Source organism: Dermacentor andersoni, chromosome 5 (genome assembly GCF_023375885.2).
Source record: "Dermacentor andersoni chromosome 5, qqDerAnde1_hic_scaffold, whole genome shotgun sequence".
Classification (NCBI taxonomy): Eukaryota; Metazoa; Arthropoda; class Arachnida; order Ixodida; family Ixodidae; genus Dermacentor; species Dermacentor andersoni.
In genome coordinates, this window is record NC_092818.1 from 93,770,900 (window position 1) to 93,789,212 (window position 18,313).

Here is an 18,313-nt window from a genome sequence, read left to right on the forward strand (position 1 = left end):
AATCCTTGTTTACGTAATGCCTCTATGACTGCTGGTATGTCTACCGAATCAAATGCCTTTTCGTAATCTATGAAAGCCATATAGAGAGACTTATTGTACTCTGTGGATTTCTCGATAACCTGATTAATAACATGGATGTGATCCAATGTAGAGTATCCCTTCCTGAAGCCAGCCTGTTCCCTTGGTTGACTAAAGTCCAGTGTTGCTGTTATTGTATTGGGGATTGTTTTGGTAAATATTTTATGTAATACTGGGAGTCAGCTAATGGGCCTACAATTTTTCAATTCTTTAACGTCTCACTTTTTGTGGATTAGTATCATGTTTGCATTCTTCCAGTTTTCTGGGACCCTTGCAGTCGATACTCATTTCGTATAAAGAGCCGCCAGTTTTCCAAGCATTATGTATCCTCCATCTTTGATTAAATCTATTGTTATTCCATCAGTTTACCCATTGCTTTCTTTGGTTTCATTGTCTGTTGGTTTCACATGATCAAGCTTATCGGGCATTTTCACTGCTAGATGCGCCGATGCATGAGACCAAGACCACGAACTTTACTAGCATCTCCTTTTACAAATGCATGCTACGCCTGCTTTCTCTCCTTTTCTTGCTTCAAAAAATAATTTTCCTCCAGGTTGAATAGACATGGAGACTGAGTGCCACAATGGTTTAGCATCAGTGAACGCGCTGTGGTCTTACCTTGCACGCACAAACGACCAGTATATAACAGGTGTGAAGGCGAAGGAGAAAGCTCACGATGTCATAGGTGAGCAGAATGAGTGGTTACACACTCACTCAGCAACACATTTTGCAGGATACGTGCTCACTCGCCTTCACGAGCCTGTCCACAAGCACTCATCACACTCACTCAAGTTTTTACTCACACTTCACTCACCGGCACTCATTCACGCTAATAGCCACGTCCAGTCATGCTTGCCGGTACTAACCCACATTCATACTCGCACCTACTCACCCTTGCTGGCATTTACTCATATTCATAACTCACCTGCAACTCGCAGCCATCTGCACTTGCCATAAAAACCCACATATAATACGAACCCGCATATGCGAGGTCTGTTAGAAAGGTATCCAACTTTTGACCGAAGAAAAAGAACTGGCATAATTGGAGCATTGGAAACCTAATCACCCTCAAAGTAGTCTCCTTGGGACTTCACACACTTCTCCCAGCGGTGCTTCCATTGTTGGAAGCATTCCAAGAAGGCCTCTTTCGCAATGGAGTTTAGCTCAGCTGTAGTTACAGACATAATGTCCTCTCTTGTCTGAAATTGCGCTCCTTTCAATGGCCACTTGATTTTGGGAAACAGCCAGAATTCGCAGGGGGCCACATCAGGAGAGTAAAGAGCCTGTTGAGCTACAGGAGTCTGGTTTTTCGCCAAAAAAGTCTGAATCAAGTGCGAGGAATGTGCAGGAGCATTGACGTGATGGGTGCGCCAATTTCCTGTTGACCACAACTACGGTCTCTTGCGCCGCACAGCATCACGTAGGCGACATAGGACATCCCTTTGGTGATTGTTTGACCCCGTGGTGCGTGCTCGTGGTGTACCACACCGCGGGAGTCAAAGAAAGCAGTCAGCACCACTTTGACGTTGCTGCGCACTTGGCGGGCCTTCTCTGGTCTTGGTGACGTGGAATGCTTCCACTGTGACGACTGGGATTTGGCTTCCGGGTTGTACCCGTACACCTAAGACTTGTCAAGTATAAACCCCATGCAAGCGATCTTGCACGCGACAGCGACAAGCGACGCGATGGAGATGGCTGTCGCGTTCGCTCGTCGCCTGCAAGTTGCACCCCATGCAAGCGATGACTTCGAGCGACATTTCCCCAGTGTTGCCGGTATGAGGGCAGCAATATAGGCGCCGAAACTAGCGTGACGCGTGCTTTATTAACTTAAGTTGATGTATTTTACTGTAAAAAGCAGCATAAGATATTTCTGAAAGTCTTGCAGTAGGTTCTTATGCTCGCACCTATAAAAAATTCAATCGTTTGCTCGTTCCGTGCGACAATCAGAAGTACTGGAGTTTTGTACATCCACTTCCGGCTTTGCGCTATTGGCTAGTCGCTCATAGCCCTTCTGGGCGACGAGCGGCGAATTCTAGATTTGCAAAACCGAGCGATCGCGCGACAAGACCGAGCGATCTGTTCAAGCGACGGCCCAATCCGTCGCGCGAACCCGTCGCTCGTCGCTGTCGCGCACGAAATCGCGCTAATGGGGTTTAGCCTTCACCAGTGATTATGGTGTTCATGAAGTCGTGTTCACTGTTTGTGAAATACAGCATGTCCTGTGAGACTTCAGCACAAAATTGCTTTTGCACCACCGTGAGCAGCTTCGGCACGAATTTCACCGCAACTCTCTTCATGGCCAAATGTTTGGTCATAATGGAATGTGCTGATGCCCATCTCTTTCGCAATTTCTCGGATAGTCACACGACGGTCCCGCATCACCACAGCGCTCACTTCGGCAATGACCTGATGATTTCGGCATGTTGATGGCCGACTGGGACGTGGCTCGCTCTCCATCGATGAGCGGCCATCTTTAAACCAGTTGTACCACTGGTTAATCTGCGTGCTGCTCATGGCATTCTCACTGAAAGCCGTCTGAATCTTCCAAATGGTTTCCACTTGGCTATCGCCCAGTTTCTGGCAAAATTTGATGCAGTAGCGCTGCTTCAGTTGCTCCGCCATTTTTCTTGCTATAAAAAACCGATGAGAGCACTGCGCACTACCTCACTCAAACGCTGCGTCCCAGCGACTGACGCTATTGGCAGGCGGGAAAAAATATGCGCATGTGCACGAAGGTTCAAGGTCGGCTTATGCAAGCGCGCTTGTTTTATATCCATCAGGTGTTCGCAAAATAAAAATAAGGTCAGATACTCTTCTAACAGGCCTCGTAGTACGAGGTGAGATTTTTGGGACGCGAAATTGAAAAAAATAGTTTTACCTGCATATAATATGAGTTACTAAAACTCGAGGAACACATTTATTTAAATTGCACTCCGCACTTCAATCACTGCGTTCCTCAGCTGCGCTCTCTTCGGATAGTTCCTTGTCGGGCATATCTTCCCAGAGGTACTCATCCTCTGTGCCATCGAAAGCGTTCGAGATGCCGCGCCGAGACGCCTTGCGCGACGCACAAGGTCTTCTGGTATGCTGGCCCATGCGTCCACAATCCACTTGGATAGTGTGGCTGGTGAAGCCCGCTTCAGCCACCCGGTCGGCAGGCTCACCTGATTGCATCCAATCTGCGTAACACCGCTTGACTGCGTCCTTGAATGGCTTGTTCACACAAACATCTAAAGGCTGCAGCTGAGACGTGATCCCACCTGGTGTAATGACGAGTTCAGTGCCAGATTCGCGCAATAGCCTCTTCACTGAATCGGCCAAATGGCAACGAAATGCGTCCAGCATGAGGATGGACGGGAACGACAACAGTGCGCGGGGCCGCCGGCACCAGACGGACTTTATCCAGTCGAGCTCAAGATTCTCATTCATCCAGCCTTTCTCATGGCATCTCACGACCACATTTTTTGGCAGCTCCTCACCTTTAGGCAGTGTCTTGCGCTTGAAGACTACATAGGGCGGGCATTGCCAGTGGACCAGACATAAGCTTGTTTAGAGCCCTTTTCGTGCACAGTGAGGGGCGATGGCATGTCCAGATAAACCGGTGTTTGGTCAGCATTGCCGATTTGCCCTAGCTGGAAGTTCTTGGACTTGCGCAGTGAAATAATGTGGCGCTGGAAGCCACAAGCAACTTTTCGACCAGTTTGGGCAGCTTCTGCGAAATCAAAGTTCGGCGGCGTAAGGAAAATCCAGCACGGCACATGTAGCGATAAATCCAGTGCTTGCTTGCTTTGAAGGCGGAGCTTGGTAATTCTTTTTCTCTTGCAAGCTCCTTAGATCTTGCCTGCATAAGCTCCATGCTCACAGCGAGATGCGCGGCTCGCTGTTGGTGTACGAACTCCGTCAGGGCGAGTTTGATTTCCGGGAATGTCGCACTCTTCAGGCCGCGAAAGCTTTTTCGCATTCCACTGCACACGAAAAGGGCTTCCTGCTGTCGACGCCATCCATGAATGCTTGCCCCATTGACACCAAACTGCCTCCCGGCCGCACTGTTGCCAATGTCTTGTGTGGTTAAAATAACCTTTCTCTTGAAAGCAGCCGAGTACTGTGTTCGTGTTCCGGACATCTTGGTCCTTCGGTGCGGAATAAAAAAGATGCACTTCGCGAAGCGTGGTTTGCCAGTGTGCTGCCAAGGTGCGCACTCAACAATAAAGAAACGATGCTGTAGTCATGCAACAATAACGAAATCAAGCCGCAGCCACGCAGCAAAAAGGAAGCCAAGCTGTAGCCATGCACCAATAACGGAAGTCAAGCCAAAGCCACGCAGCAATAACGAAACCAAAACTTCTAGCCCAAATTTCTGACTGAAATTTTTGTTCGGATCTGCATATAGTATGAAGCGAAAATTTGGGATGCTAATAATGGGAAAGAACCTCGTATTATATGCGGGTTTTTACGGTATGTCCACTCATCCACTGGCGCTTAGTCAATTTGGTACTCTTCACACATGTTGACAGTTTAGTCATGTTCGCACTACAGTCAACTCACACTTGCCACTGGTCACTCGCATCTATTCGCACTTATCGGCACCTGATGCCCTTTGTCACCCACTCATACTCACACTCACAACTGTGAGATGAGTACGAGTATGCCGATCCATGCATGGCGCAAACACATGTACATGTACATTGGTGTACATTTAATTAAAAGGGGTTAACAGAGGGGTTATCTCGAGCTCCTATCCAGATAACCTCCTCGCATCCCCCTTGAGAGCATTATCATAGATGCACACGCAGCAGCCAGAAATCGGAGTCCAAGTTATCCCTCACAGGCACAAGTGTCCCTTGTGTGTCCTTGTGTATCCCTTGTGTATCCCTTGGGTGTCAAGGTTCGTGCCACCTCAGTGCTTCAGCAGGGCAAAGGGTGGGGTTGTGCGTAACAAAGAGAAGCATGTGAGGGGATTTGCCAGCACACATGTGCATGCTGCTTTGATATGTGCTTTCTACTGTGTTCTTGACATGTCACTGTATTTGCGCTTTGACTGACCTTGTACTTTGGTTGAGGTCACTTTAAACCTCGCGCTTAATCGAGCGTTCCTTTAAATTTCATTCTGAAATGTGACCTGAAGGGATGCTCATCTTGCATAAATATAAACAGTAGGTTTTTCTCATCCTGGCTTAGAGACGAGCAAGAAATGAGAAAAATGATTTTGGAATATCACAAGGTGTCACTTCTTTTCTGGTGAAGGCTTTGTTTCTTGAGATTATACTGACAGCACATTTCGGGCCTTCTTGAATCTCCTGCACCTTTCCAGAACAGCCTATTCAAGCTTCATGAAAAATCAGTCTTTGCTCGCAACGACACAGTGCTCAGAGCACATTTTGGACCTTGGTCAGTAGCTTGGTATAGCTTTGGCTTGCAGCTTCATTAATTGAAACTTGCTTATGGACCTTACCAGCATTTCTCAATTCCAACTGTGATTTCTTTTACTGTTGTTAATTAAGGATGGCTCAACAGTGAGGTGTTGAATATCTTGGCAGGCATCCAGCATCACTTTTTTTGTGTGCATCTTGAAGCTTCTCAAGCAGTGTGATCTTTGACTTGAACTTGGCGAGTGTTGTGTCATTGTTATGTAGTGGCGTTGTATCAGTGCAAATATTGTGCATTACAGTGTTGTCTGGCCCCATCCGAATGTTGTACATCCTTGTTCGATTTCATCAAACGGCAACAGAAGGGACATTAGAAATGACAGCAATTTTTGCTACCTTCTTACTTGGGTAGTTATTGCTTTCCTACACATTGATCACTTAAGCAGAAGATCAGCTGCCATGTGATTCTCCTACTAAGCACCAAGTTTGTGGATTTTGATTCTTGGTAATGGGGACTGAACATGTCAGTGGTTGCAAAATGCAAAATCAGCTGTATGTCAAGGTTGCTGCATGTGTTTCCGAAATGAACTAAGTTAATTCAGAGCCCTCCGCTGAGGCATTCCTCACAGCCCAACTGCAGTTTGGGTAACACGAAATCAGTTGTTTGGCTTGCACATCCTTGTTTGAAGCTGTCAAGGTCTTGTCGTTAGTATGAGACAATGTGCTCTCTGTCCCTGTGCCCTTGGTGTGTGGTGCCTGCACTGTGAGGCAGTGCTTGCAATAGCCAAGCTATCATTGTCGTTTAGGGAGCATGGGGATGTCTGGAGGAGAGGATGGACAGCAGCAGCATCACCAGCAGCGCCATCGTGGGGGAGCTGGCCGCAACGGGTCACGAACTCCAGCTGCTATGAGTCAGCCCGCCTCCACTGTGGCTGCCATGGCGGCCCTGTACCGTTCACGGGGCCTCTCTCTGCTGCCAGGTGAGCAGAGAGGGGGGGGGGGGTCGGCTCTTTGTGTGGGCTGGCATAGTGTGACACGATGGATTTGGGGTGCGCAGCTAAACTGAATCCATGTGAAAAGTCTCTTATTCAAGATTACCTTGTTGCAGATGCCAAACAACAAAATTTGGGGCGCCTGAGCTGTTCAGGGGGCACTTCAGTTGCCAGCATCTCTCAGATCCATTCTTGCTCTTATTGGCCAGGAAGGATGATTGGCCTTTCAAATGTATGCCAGTGCTCTGCTGAGCTGTGGTATCGTTTTTAGTAATGGTGGAAGTGTTCAGTGTTTTACACGTCCATTGGCTATGTGGTGTGTGATCGTAGCTGTTGTAGAAGGCTGGCTCCTTGCAATCATTTGTGTGAAGAGGCTGTGCAAGATGTTGGATGCTTTTATGTTCTGATTATGTCCTGGCCTAATGCCACCAGCTTCCATTGGATCATTGTTGTTGTCCACGCACCGCTAATGCAGGAAACATTTTCAACACAGCTATGTGCTGCAATGAAAAGACATGTGAACAGACATAGCACAGACAATGCACTGCAGGTGCATTGTAGTGCTGAATGCGTTTACCTAGCACACTCAGCAGTTGTGTCTCAATTGTGAATACCCATGGTGGTGCTCTTGTTAGGTGTACCCGGAATGTAGAGCCGCAGCACTAACATCTGGATGTACATGCTTCTAATAGTGTGGAATCAGACTGGTACTTGTGGGGTATTGGCATGGTGAGTGTTTGTATGTGGCTTGCATTTAAGAAAACTTATTTTTCTAGGTATCACTTCTGGCATTGCTCCCATTGGCTAAAGCAGTGGAAAGGAAACTCCCCAGTCAATGGGTGCGCTGCCAGAAATCATACATGGTGCCTCATATTTTGCCGTTTGCCGTGATGGTGATCAGTGTGCAAGAATACCCACTGGTTGACAGGAGGAGTCCAAAGGTTTTAGCAGTTTGTTCACTACAAAGAGCACCTATTGCTTCTCACAAGGATCCTCTTTCCGAAAGTGCCGGGTAGCTATGTTGTGGGGAAAACAGTTTTCAGTGTCCTGTAGAAAGTGGGTTCAAAGCCAACTTAGCTCCTAAATGGCAGTCATTGGGGGGAAAGAATAGCATGTGCCAGAGATGCAAGCACTGAGTCTTCTCGTCATTCCCCCCACTCCCACCACCCCACTTCGCCACAGACGTGCGGCTGCTTGGCCACCCGTTGCAGCAACATCACGAGGGGCCACCACCAGCCATGCTGAGGGGAGCACTGCGGATTGTGTCACAACCCCCACCTGCCCCAGCCACCCTGGGGCCTCGTCCACCCCGAAGTGCCCGCAGGCAGCCGCGAGCACCACCCCGTGCCCCCTCCAACCCGCCCAGCTCGGCCCCTTTGCCCACAACGTCTAGCACAACTCCTGGTATGTGAGGCCCCTCCTCCTTGTGCTGTTAGCAGGGCACGGCGACCTTCATCTGTGCCCTTCAGGAACACTGGGCTGTATGTAGAGCAGGAGGTAGAAGCAATAAGAAAAGGCATTTTGTTGGATAATTGGTGTGCCATGTGATATAAAAACTGCTTGTGAGACCTGTATGAACAGTTGGGATTCTCGAATGATGACCGCTGCTCATTGCTTTCGACATCCCACAGCACGTCGCCTGCCCAGGGCAGGGCTGATGCAGCACCTCTTGAAGGCACGCACGACCATATCAGGCAGTGAAGCATGGCACATGTGAGGCACAGCAGGGTGATCTTGGGTTATCGCAGCACATCCATTAATTTCACTCCTCTTGATTGCGATCTTTAGAAGTGGTGGTTTCTCATCAATGACAGGTCAAGAATCTTTCTTGTGCTGTTTTGACAGGCAATAATGGCTGGTACCATGCCAGATTGCAACTGGCCTTCCTCTGCATTGCCTATTTATCCCAATGGCTAGTGGTTCAGTCATTGTGAACTAATTACAAAGGGCTGAAATCTCACCAGCTTTTGAGAGACTGAAGTCTTGCGGTGAAGAGGAAAACCTTATTTGCGTTGTGGAGCGGCACACTTAAGCCACATTGCAGCAGATCTATTTCACCAACATGTGAAGAGATTGTACAAAATTCTTCTGAAGAAATTTCATTGCCCTGCATTCAATTTCATCGGGAACCAAACAGTGCACAAACGTGTAACGTTTTTTTAAATGAAAATTGACAGTGTCACAGTTTGACTTTCTGTTATTAAAAACTCTGAAATGGTTCTATTCTGTCATGGTCTGATTTGCTTCTGTATATTCTTTCATAATGTTTTTGTACAGAGCCTGAGACAGTTGAAGGCACGTTTGCACGGTCTTGAATTGCAGAATTTTCATGTTCACAACAACAGGGTATGCACCTTTGCTTGTTTGTTGACAATTATTTCCTATCTTTCCCCTCTTGTTCTTCATTACATAGCTTGTTACAGCCATTGACTTGCTTTCTACCCTTGGTGAATGTACAAATGCCAATGAGCTCTGCTTAAGAAAGGCTCATAAAGCTCACTGAGACGCTTCCAAGTGGCCTGAAGGATCCCATCTAACTGTCTCGTGCACTGGCGTCCCAGTTTTATCCTACATTCCACTTTAGTGAGCATTAAATTACTTTCCATGGAATTGGTAGTCTTTGTGACATGACCCAAATAAGGAAGCTTTAGTTTCATTACCTTTGCTTCGAAGGAACATTTGGGTTTAATCTTACGTAAGACTGAAATGGTTGGTTCATCCTGCAGTCCGTGCAATTCTCAAGACTCAAGAGTAAGCACCAGAGCTTGAAGGAATGGAGTTTCTTTCATATTTCATCAAGGCCCACAACCCACACCCATACATCGCTATACTCGCCAGCTAATTAATATTGTTACCAAGGCAGCTATATAGATGAGGTTGTACTTTTCCACATGACTATTTTGGAAAGAAAACGTCACCCAAGTTTTGGTGTATGTGCCAGGCTTTCTGATGGTGGCAAGCGGCTTGTTATTAAGCTGGTGCTTGCTGCTTGTTGGCAAGCATGTTGTCCAGCTTTTTGACGCTGCCAAGCTGCTGTTTTGGTTACCACACACTTTTGTCGGTAACTAAACTTTCTGACTGCTGAATGCTATCCAGCAACTTCAAATTGAACAGATTGGTTCTGCTTTCCTCGGATAGGCCATGTTGTCACTGCCACGTACCACGGCAAGATGCGTGAGTCTAGTGCTCATGTTTAAGCACAGCTTTTGCTGCTCTGCTTAATCTTCATTTAATTTGGAATGGTGGTGTGCTGGGTTCTTAACGTGTGCATTGTCTTGCTGCTGCTTTGCATTTGTTGCTTCACGTTTGTATAGTCCCAACGCTGCCTTCATTGCTTTTGGGGTGGTGCAGTTATTGAGATCTCTTGGACCTTAAAAGGGCCTTGAAACACATTTTGAATATAGTAAGAAAACATTGTCAATCTGTCGTAGAGGCTGCTATGAACATGCGAGCCAAATGTTACTGCACAGAATGCACCAGGGCATTGACAATCTCCTGTCAAAGACAGTGAAAAATCACTTGTTCGTGCTTCCGCAGCGCCTGTATACAGCATCTTTGAAAGCAGCTGGCCCGCCAACGCTACCAGTTGATCTTGGGATTGTGAGGCCATTCTCAGAAAAACGTAATTGCTAATTCTTAGTTAAATAAATGAAAAATATATATGTCTGCGATCTCAAAAGACGGAAAAGTTATTTCATCTTTGTACTCTGCATAGCCGCATCAGCTGCGTGTGGCCTCCAAGATGGCAGCAATGTGCTGCGTATCGTAGTCTTACTGCGGCTGTCACGGGGTGTCGTGACTAGCCCTTTCACTGCTGGGACACTCAACTTTCAGCCAGGGCTTAGCCCCCTTGGCTTCTCTGCAGTGTAACTTCCGGCGTACTAGTGAAGGCAAAAAAGAGAAAGCCAGGGGTACTGGGGCAATAACTTATAGTTGAAGGATTCGAAAAGTTTTTGCAGGATGACATTCGTGAGACGACGTCCTTTAATAGTGAGGCCATTCTATGATTACCAAGAAAACTGTTTCAGGGCTCTTCATGTTTTACTTTGGTTATGGTCCCGTGAAAAAGATGTAACAAAATAACTGTCCTGTATTTCCGTACGTGCTTTGAGAAATGGCTGAAATTTAATGAAAAGGGGTCACAAACTGGTTATCATTACTTCTTACAGCAAATAAGTTCTGTGGAAGCTCACAAAGTGGAGGAAGGTGCATGAAAGGGAAGATTGTCATCCACCTGGCTGTAGCTTGAAGCGACCAAGGAAACCCATACAAATGAGCTCCTGGTTAGCTGTTCGCTCGGATGGTAGAGCAACTGGCTTGGAAAGGCGTTGGTCCAAGGTTCAATCCACGGACCAGGACAAGTTTTTCGTCAACTGCAAGGCTTTCTTTCTCAGAGACCTGGATAGGTTTCCTTTGTAGCTTTGTGCTATAGCCAGGTGGACGACAATATTATTTGTCGTTACTTCTTGCAGTGACACATTCCTCAAAGTGGCAATTTTGATAGCTTTTACATTGGCCTTCTTGTTTCCAACAAAAATAGAGTTAATTCTAAATGAACATGCCAGCACCTGATGATCTGGAAACCTGGCCATGCAGAAAGACTGATGAGTGCAAGAATACTGGGTGTTTCTTTGAAGATTTTAAGTAATATTTAAAAACAGCTATTTTGAAGTAAAAGGTCTGTTCCTTTAGAAGTATGTTGTAAGTGGTGGCAACCGTGGGGCGACAAGGTGATACATGATAATTGGTTGCTAATTAACAAAAGTCCATCAACTTATAAACATTTAGTTTCATTGGACCCATTGTAATTGGAAAATTGAAGCGAGCTCTCCATACAAGCCATATCAACTTTTGGACCTGGAAAAATACGATTACCGGCTTAACTGTGGCACGTCAAAATTTGGCCATTACAGCACGCGAAACTGAAACTGGGAGGCTGCAGTGAGCGCAAAGCTGTGCCCCTCCAGGTGGAATTATGCTTACATCAGCCAGCAGCAGGCAGCCATGCTAGCATGCTGCGGCTCTGTGCTCCTCACTGTTAACCTGTTTGATGTTCATGAAACCTTTAAAAAAAAAAAAAAAAAACTGTGGCTGATAGCCAGAATTGTTAAGATTTGCTTTCATAATGGCTAGTATTTTCATATAAGTGATGAAATTTGGGTGAGTTTGTGAGACTGCGTACTTGACTTGGAAGCAAGGAAAAAAAAAACAAAAAACATGAGGACAGGAAAGGAACACGAGGCAGTACGAGTGCTAACTTCAAACTAAAGTTTGTTCTGCCCAATGCCCCCCAAAAGCTTAAAATAGTTGTAAAAGTCAATCGCGACACTGCTATGTGCATAAAAACTTAAAAAAAAAAAAAAAAGCTCCAAGATCGCAAGACATAGAAGCAAGCTTTGAAGCAGGCCCTTATGTGTGCACTGATAGCGTTGTGGGCTAGTTGTGGGTTTTTGTGCATGCGGAAAGCAAAAACAAAAACTGTTCCACATGTGTCAACCAGCCCTCGATTCACCTTCACACAAGTGAAGTAACATATCTCGACTAAGCGTTTTTCGCTCCTAACACAATGCTATCAGTGCACACATAAGGGCCTGATTCAGAGCTTGCATTTATCTCTTGCTATCTCTGAGCTTTTGGTTTTTTGTGTTTTTATGATTGAATTTACAACTATTTTAATCTTTTTGGGGGGATCGGAGCATGCTTCCATAATGATGTAGTGTGCTTTTGATCAGTGTTGACAGATAAAAATGTGTGGTTTTTTTAGAATAAACTTCAGCTTGAAGTTAGCACTGGTCCTGTCTGGTGTTCCTTTTCTCTGTCCCCGTGTTTTTTTTTTGTGCGTCAAGTATGTAGTATTTTCAATACGTGAAGATATTGACAGTTTGTTTGTACATTTGGAATTATGCCCTTTTTAAGTTTCTTTATATAAAGCAATCTTTAAGTACGAACATGTGAGAAGAAATATTTGTCTTTATTGATTTGTTAAAGTATTTGAATGTGCTCCTGTTTTCTTGAGAACTAGCTGGCAGGCTTCATCACACAATATGCAGTCTGCGTTAATATGATCAAAGGACACGTGAAGCCTGTACCTAAACTACTTACTACACCTTTGGTAAAGCATAGATTAGGATTAGATTCACTGTATGCCATGTGGCATCCTTTAGTTATCCAGTAATGATTATGGTTTGTGGGAATCAACGTGAAAAATCAGTGCTGGTGCTGAATCCAGCAGTCAGAAAACTCTAGAAAAGTCACTCGTAGCACAGCTTTCCTGGAAAGCTCTTCTGTTTCCATTAAGCAGTTGCTCGCTAAGTGGGGAACCATTTACATTGCAGTCTATGGCAGCCAGGCCGGGAAAACAGAATAGGTGCGCCTAGAGCGGAACAATGCAGGTATGTGCTACCCGGATTTTACAGTTACTGTACGTTGAATCGGATATTTAAAAAAAAAAATGGTCTTGACACAAATGGCAACTGGCACCGCAGCAGTGGTGTAGGCTACACTCCTTGGCTGACAACTGCAGGGCATGTAGCTGTGAGTTCTGGAGCATAGCCTGCTGGAACTGTGGCTACACACTGCCCCTTACCACTGCGAATTTCCAGTTAAAGTTGTTGTACTGCCTGTTCTGGCTGTAGAGTTGGACGTTGCTTGCCTAGTGTAGCCTTAGTGTAGCCGGCAAGTGAGTAGCCATTGCAGTCATTTGAATGGAAATTTGCTGGACCTGGAGGGGCCACGTTTCACACAAATAGGTGCTGTATTCTTCATTGGTCACTCTCAGCAAGGCCACTTGTGCTGCGCACGAATTGGCTAAGTCAACATGTGCGCTTCACTGCAATGAGACGTGTTCTGACACATCATGCTATGGGAGGAAGTGAAGGGATTCGGCATTATGTGTGATGTGCAGTTCAGATAAATAGCAGTCTTAAATGCAGTATGGAGCAGTGAAGGTTCCCCTAGAGCGATGACGTGAAGATATTTATGTAATCCGCGAATAAGAAGAACCCTGAAGTGAACTAGCTTGGCCTAATGGTGGTGTTGATGAGGCAGCAATAATTACTGAGGTGGGGCGTCACACTTGGTGCACAACAGTGAAGGTGTCGCTGAAAGTGGCCAACCTGGAATACGGCTTCTATCTTTGTCATTGTGAAGGGTGGATGCTTAGGTGCCATGCGCGATCTTCTACTTCAGCGACAACGACGGTGGCAGCAGGGGGCGGCCAGGTGTTGGAAGTGCTGGGCCTGGCCGAGGGTCTCGCGCCCACCGAAGTGGAGCAGCAGCTGGAGCCCCTGTTGCGGCTCGGGGCACAGCTGAAGCGGGTTGGCACGAGCCCGTCACAGCTGCTGGCCTGCTTCGACTCTGCAGCTGCTGCCCAGGGGGCCCTCCTCATCTCTGGCCTGCCCTTTCAGCTGCGACCTTTGCCCACAGCGGCCTCTTCTTCCTCCACTGAGCTGCTACCCCCACCACCTCCATCCAGCTAGCGCCTCTTCGTGATGATATGCTGCGAAGAAGTGCCAAGCATGCAAAGAGCTGGGCATGGCAGGACATCCGACGGCCACCCGGCAGGAAACCTCGCAGTGAATCTGTCGCGACTCTATTGTGTGGTTCAAGGGGCTGTCCAGTAGTGGCCTCTTGTGGCAAGTTGCGTGATTGTCTGGCATGTAAAGTGTAAATTTTTGCTCTTGATCGTTTCTCGTTCTGGGTAGCACCTCTCACGGACAGTGGCTACCTGGTGTCAAGGGGAGGGCACATGCTGTGCTGCCAAGTGCGCCTTAAGATTAATTGAAACAGTACATTGACAAGTATGGCTTCTTTGCCAGGTGATACCGCAGCCACCAGAAGAGATCATTGCTACATGGCAACTAACACACTCGAAATACTCTTGAAGGCACCAGACATAAAGGAGTGAAAAAAGTACTACCCATTCCGACACACTACAAAGCATCCCTCGAAATGGGGAGCGCCTGGGAAAGACATTCAGGCCACTGTGGTTGGCTCTAAACACATGACGAGTGGAACATCAGTGAGCCCCAGGTATGTTTTTAAGTTAACAAACACGTGCTTGAAAGCATGAGCGACAGTTTCAGTTGTGCTAGAATTTGGCTTATTTTATGTACTAAAGACATTGTTGGTGCATCTGAAACAATTTGTAGCGATAATTTAAGGATGTTCAATTCTGCCACATTGTGCTCATTGTGAGCATATGTTGGTTCTCCTAAAGCTGCCGCGATGTGGTACTGAGTTTTTTTTTGGGGGGGTGGTCAATGTGGTAACCGGTTCATTCTTATATAATAGCCCTGGTTTCCTTTCTGAGAAGTTGCGCACATCTCTTAAACTGATAATGTGATGCTTTCTGCACCCTCATACAGTAAAGTTAATGTTTTCCCAACTTGAGCTTTTCTGTTGATGGTCGTGTCTGACCAATTATAAGAGCTCGGTCACGTTCTCTCCGACACACCACGGGGAGGTTTCCTGTCGGGTTTGGCACCAAAGCAGACTGGGCTGTGAAAGAATAAGCCGGGAGCTCACTGCACTTGAAAAGGCTCATGGCAGGCCAAACTTGCACATGCTCCCAAAAAACAGTTATAATACTGTGAAAACTTGCGAGACTCTTACCTGTGTGTCCTGTCCAACTGTGTGTGCAAGGTAGAGCCACACAGAGTGGTAATGGGATGTGTTCCCGTCAGCTGCAAGGATGTGTGTAGGAAGTGGGCCATGCAGGCTGTACACTTAAACCCCGAGGTGTTTTTGAGGAGTGCTCACAAAACTGGCCTCCGAGTAGCCCAAGGTGACAGCAGTGTCCCCTGCCTTTGTAAAATGTTGATAGATTTACACCCTTAAGGAAAAAAAAAATATGTTCATGGACAAGTTTTTGTGGCAGTGTTATGAGCCGGCCATTTGCGTTATAAGGGGAGGGGAGCAGTTGGGTGAAAGGTTATCTTTTACATTTGTTTGGAGTGTTTTGCTGTCCACGTTCCGTTGCTGCCATAAAATGTGCAGAGCTGTTTTTTGCAGTTGTTCTGAGGACCCTTTTTGGCAAATTGCTGGTGCAACAGTGCTCACCGGTTGTTTTTGTCATAGCTAGCATTGCAGAGCAGCTCTGGTGACCACTGCCGATGCACACGGGGCAGTGCCCCACCCCTGCCCGAAATTATGTATGGCATGTGTACGGGCCCTGTGCAGGGGATAGTAGGGGTTCTGTGGCCAGCACATTGTCAGCACTGTGCTACGGCAGCTGCAAGACTTGATGACACCGAAGGCGGCAGCGGCTCGGCAGCATGACATGGTGAAACATAGTTGTCTGTCTTGGCATTGACTGGCAGTCAGAGTTGGTTGCAGCCTGCGTGCACCCTCTGAAGAAGCTTTGCCCTCTCTAGACACTGTTTGCGCCCAAAGTTTAGGGTTGTTACCTTGTAGGGAGGAACTTGTGTGTTCGAGCCCACCTGGCACAACTCGCAATTTGCCTAGTTTCGAGCCATTGCATTGCTAGTCATTGTGTAGTACTTTCCTCATATCTGCCAGTTTTTTGCACTCTGGAAGATTTAGAGCAGAATCAGCTGGTGGCGACGTGCAAGCATTATCATCGATCTCTGCAGGAGAAACGAAAAAAAAAAGGCATTGCCCTCATGTTGACTAGCTGGAGACTCTGGAGCAGCCTCAGAGTGATGCAGTGGTCGCACCCGTGTATGTGTCAGCCATGTTCTTTTACCCTAGTCTGTGTGCGACGCCACGGTGTGTTAAAAGTTCGAACACATTGTGACAGCCTTTTAGAACTTTTGTTGCATTTCTTTTTCATTTGTCCGTACCTGGGAGGGCTTTGTGGACAGGCAGTCATGAGGGGATGATTTTGACAGAGAGGATCAATAGCTATTTGTCATTTATTAGACGGACATGGTTTTACCATAGCTTTTCTGTGTGCCTGAAACGGGTGTGCACCCTCCCTGGAGTCTTGCACAGTTAGCGTGGGCTGTTTCAAGTGACTGTCATGATTTGAGTTGTCTCACTTGGCACGGCGGTGCCCTTAGCAAACACAGAAGCCAAGTGAGAGGTTGCAGCGGGCATTGCATGCGTGTGGCCATAGGGACTCCTGTCGTTTCCCTTCCCACCCTCTCTTTATTTTGGCCTGTGTTGAGCCAGCCCCTACAAAGTGGCTCCACCATCATGGCGTACTGTGTGCTACGACCCAGTGTGCCAACAAAGTTGCATCATTCTGACTTGTGTGACCACGTTACACTCTCACGCAGAAGGCTGTGAAGAAAAAAGATTGGCAGCATTTATTTCTTCTGCGAAGCACTTCGCGATGAGAGCAAACTGCATTACCAGTCCCTGGCCTCTCCGCCAGTCATCCTGTTTTATGCCCTTTCGCTTCTTGCTCTTGAAGGAGGTGCTCGGGGGTTAAGTGTTTCAGAAGAATCACATCAGGAATATTTATTTATTAAAAGTTGAACATTGCTTTATTATACCTGGGCATTGAGCATTGACCCGGGCACTGTGAGAGTTGGATATACACGAAGAGGGACGTACATACAGGTGATTGATTGTTGCACTATTGAGAGGCATATTTATAAGAGTTGCAGCAGCTGTTCTCTGACGCATTGGCAGCCGCAGTGGTATCCTCTTCACCACTGTCTGGTGGAGCCGAGACAGATCGACAGCGGCTGTGAAGGCTGTGCTTTGTGTGCCAATTGTTAACAGAACGGCGGGACAGCCCTCGCAGTGGCCAGTTCGGCTTTCTTTCTGCATTATCTCAGCGCCTGACTCTGGAATCTGTGGAGTGTGTTCTCTGCGCCAACAGCAAATCTTGTGTTAGCACCGAGGGAGTGAGAGGAAGGCAGATGTTGCAGTGACTTTTTTGCCACAGTTTTTTTTTTACATTCCGTGAAGAGTTTTAAAGAAAAAGGACACCATGGAGATGTATGGAGATGTATGGGGGACGTGCAAGCTAAGCTGACCGCAAAGCTGCCGCACTTTCTGGCAAATAAAAATGGACATGATCGAAAGCAACAGCAGCAGCAGCAACAAACACCTGGGAGGAGGAAGAAGAAGCAAGGGGAATTACCCGCATCTCATATGCAAGCAAAAAAAAAAAAAGTACATAGGCCTTGTTTCCCCCCAGCAGCAGCCCACCGTGGACCCACTTCCTCCTCCTCTCCGCCTCACACCGACCACGTGTCCCTGACACCCTCTGCACCGCATTGAGGTCTGGGCGGTCACTACGTTCAAGCAAGCGCTGTTCTTCCGGCCTCTTGTGTACAAAAATGTGAGCCACGCGTGTGCGGCCAGGTGCCAGCTCAAGAACGGATCCTTGTCGTCAGCACAGCGACAAGGCCAGCGCCTGGTTGCCGCCGTTTGGCAGCTCGTCCTCCGTACCCGCTCAGAGGCCGAGGCATCAGAACTGTGTTGTTCCCTCGTAACCCCCCTCCACACCTCGGATCCCTCGTGCTGCGGAGAACTGCCGCGGGGAGGCACTAACCCCTTTCTGGCCGAGGGACGTACACGTGAGGGGGCAGGGACAAGCCAACGGGTGACGACGACGATGACGACGTCCGAATGCCGAAGGACGGCGTCGCGATAAATTGCAAACAAGGGAATTTGGACACGTGGAAAACGACGACGACAAAAGGCCGTAGAGTTTTTTCTAGGTGTTTTTTTACATTTTTTTACATTGCCAGAATTGTTTCGTGGTGTCACGTCCCATGCGCTGCAATCACTCATGTTAGGAAGAAATAAACCTGTTGGAATTTGCCTCTCGTGTGGTGCCTCTTTCTTTCTCCTCATTTTGCAGAACGAATTGGAGGTCTTCTTTTGAAATCCCCTATTGTTGGGATGGGTTAAGCTGGAGATGTCTTTATGCAAGTACAAAGTCTCTTGCTGGCAAGT

The 18,313-nt window shown here is 47.2% G+C and overlaps 1 protein-coding gene across 7 annotated transcripts in view; it reads left to right on the forward strand.

Moving 5' to 3' along the window:
- Positions 1-18,179, forward strand: part of LOC126530877 (uncharacterized) — a 114,843-nt gene extending 96,664 nt beyond the window's left edge. For 4 of the 7 annotated variants that reach the window (XM_050178183.3, XM_050178185.3, XM_050178188.3 and 1 more), the window contains 3 exons: positions 6,251-6,424; positions 7,619-7,840; positions 13,625-18,179. In XM_050178183.3, the coding sequence (XP_050034140.2) occupies positions 6,251-6,424; positions 7,619-7,840; positions 13,625-13,914 (686 nt within the window). In that variant the 3' untranslated portion in view covers positions 13,915-18,179. Of the gene's footprint in view, positions 1-6,250; positions 6,425-7,618; positions 7,841-12,771; positions 12,829-13,624 lie in introns of all 7 variants that reach the window. The other 3 variants (XM_050178187.3, XM_050178186.3, XM_050178189.3) reach the window with 3 other exon arrangements.
- Positions 18,180-18,313: the final 134 nt, after the last annotated feature.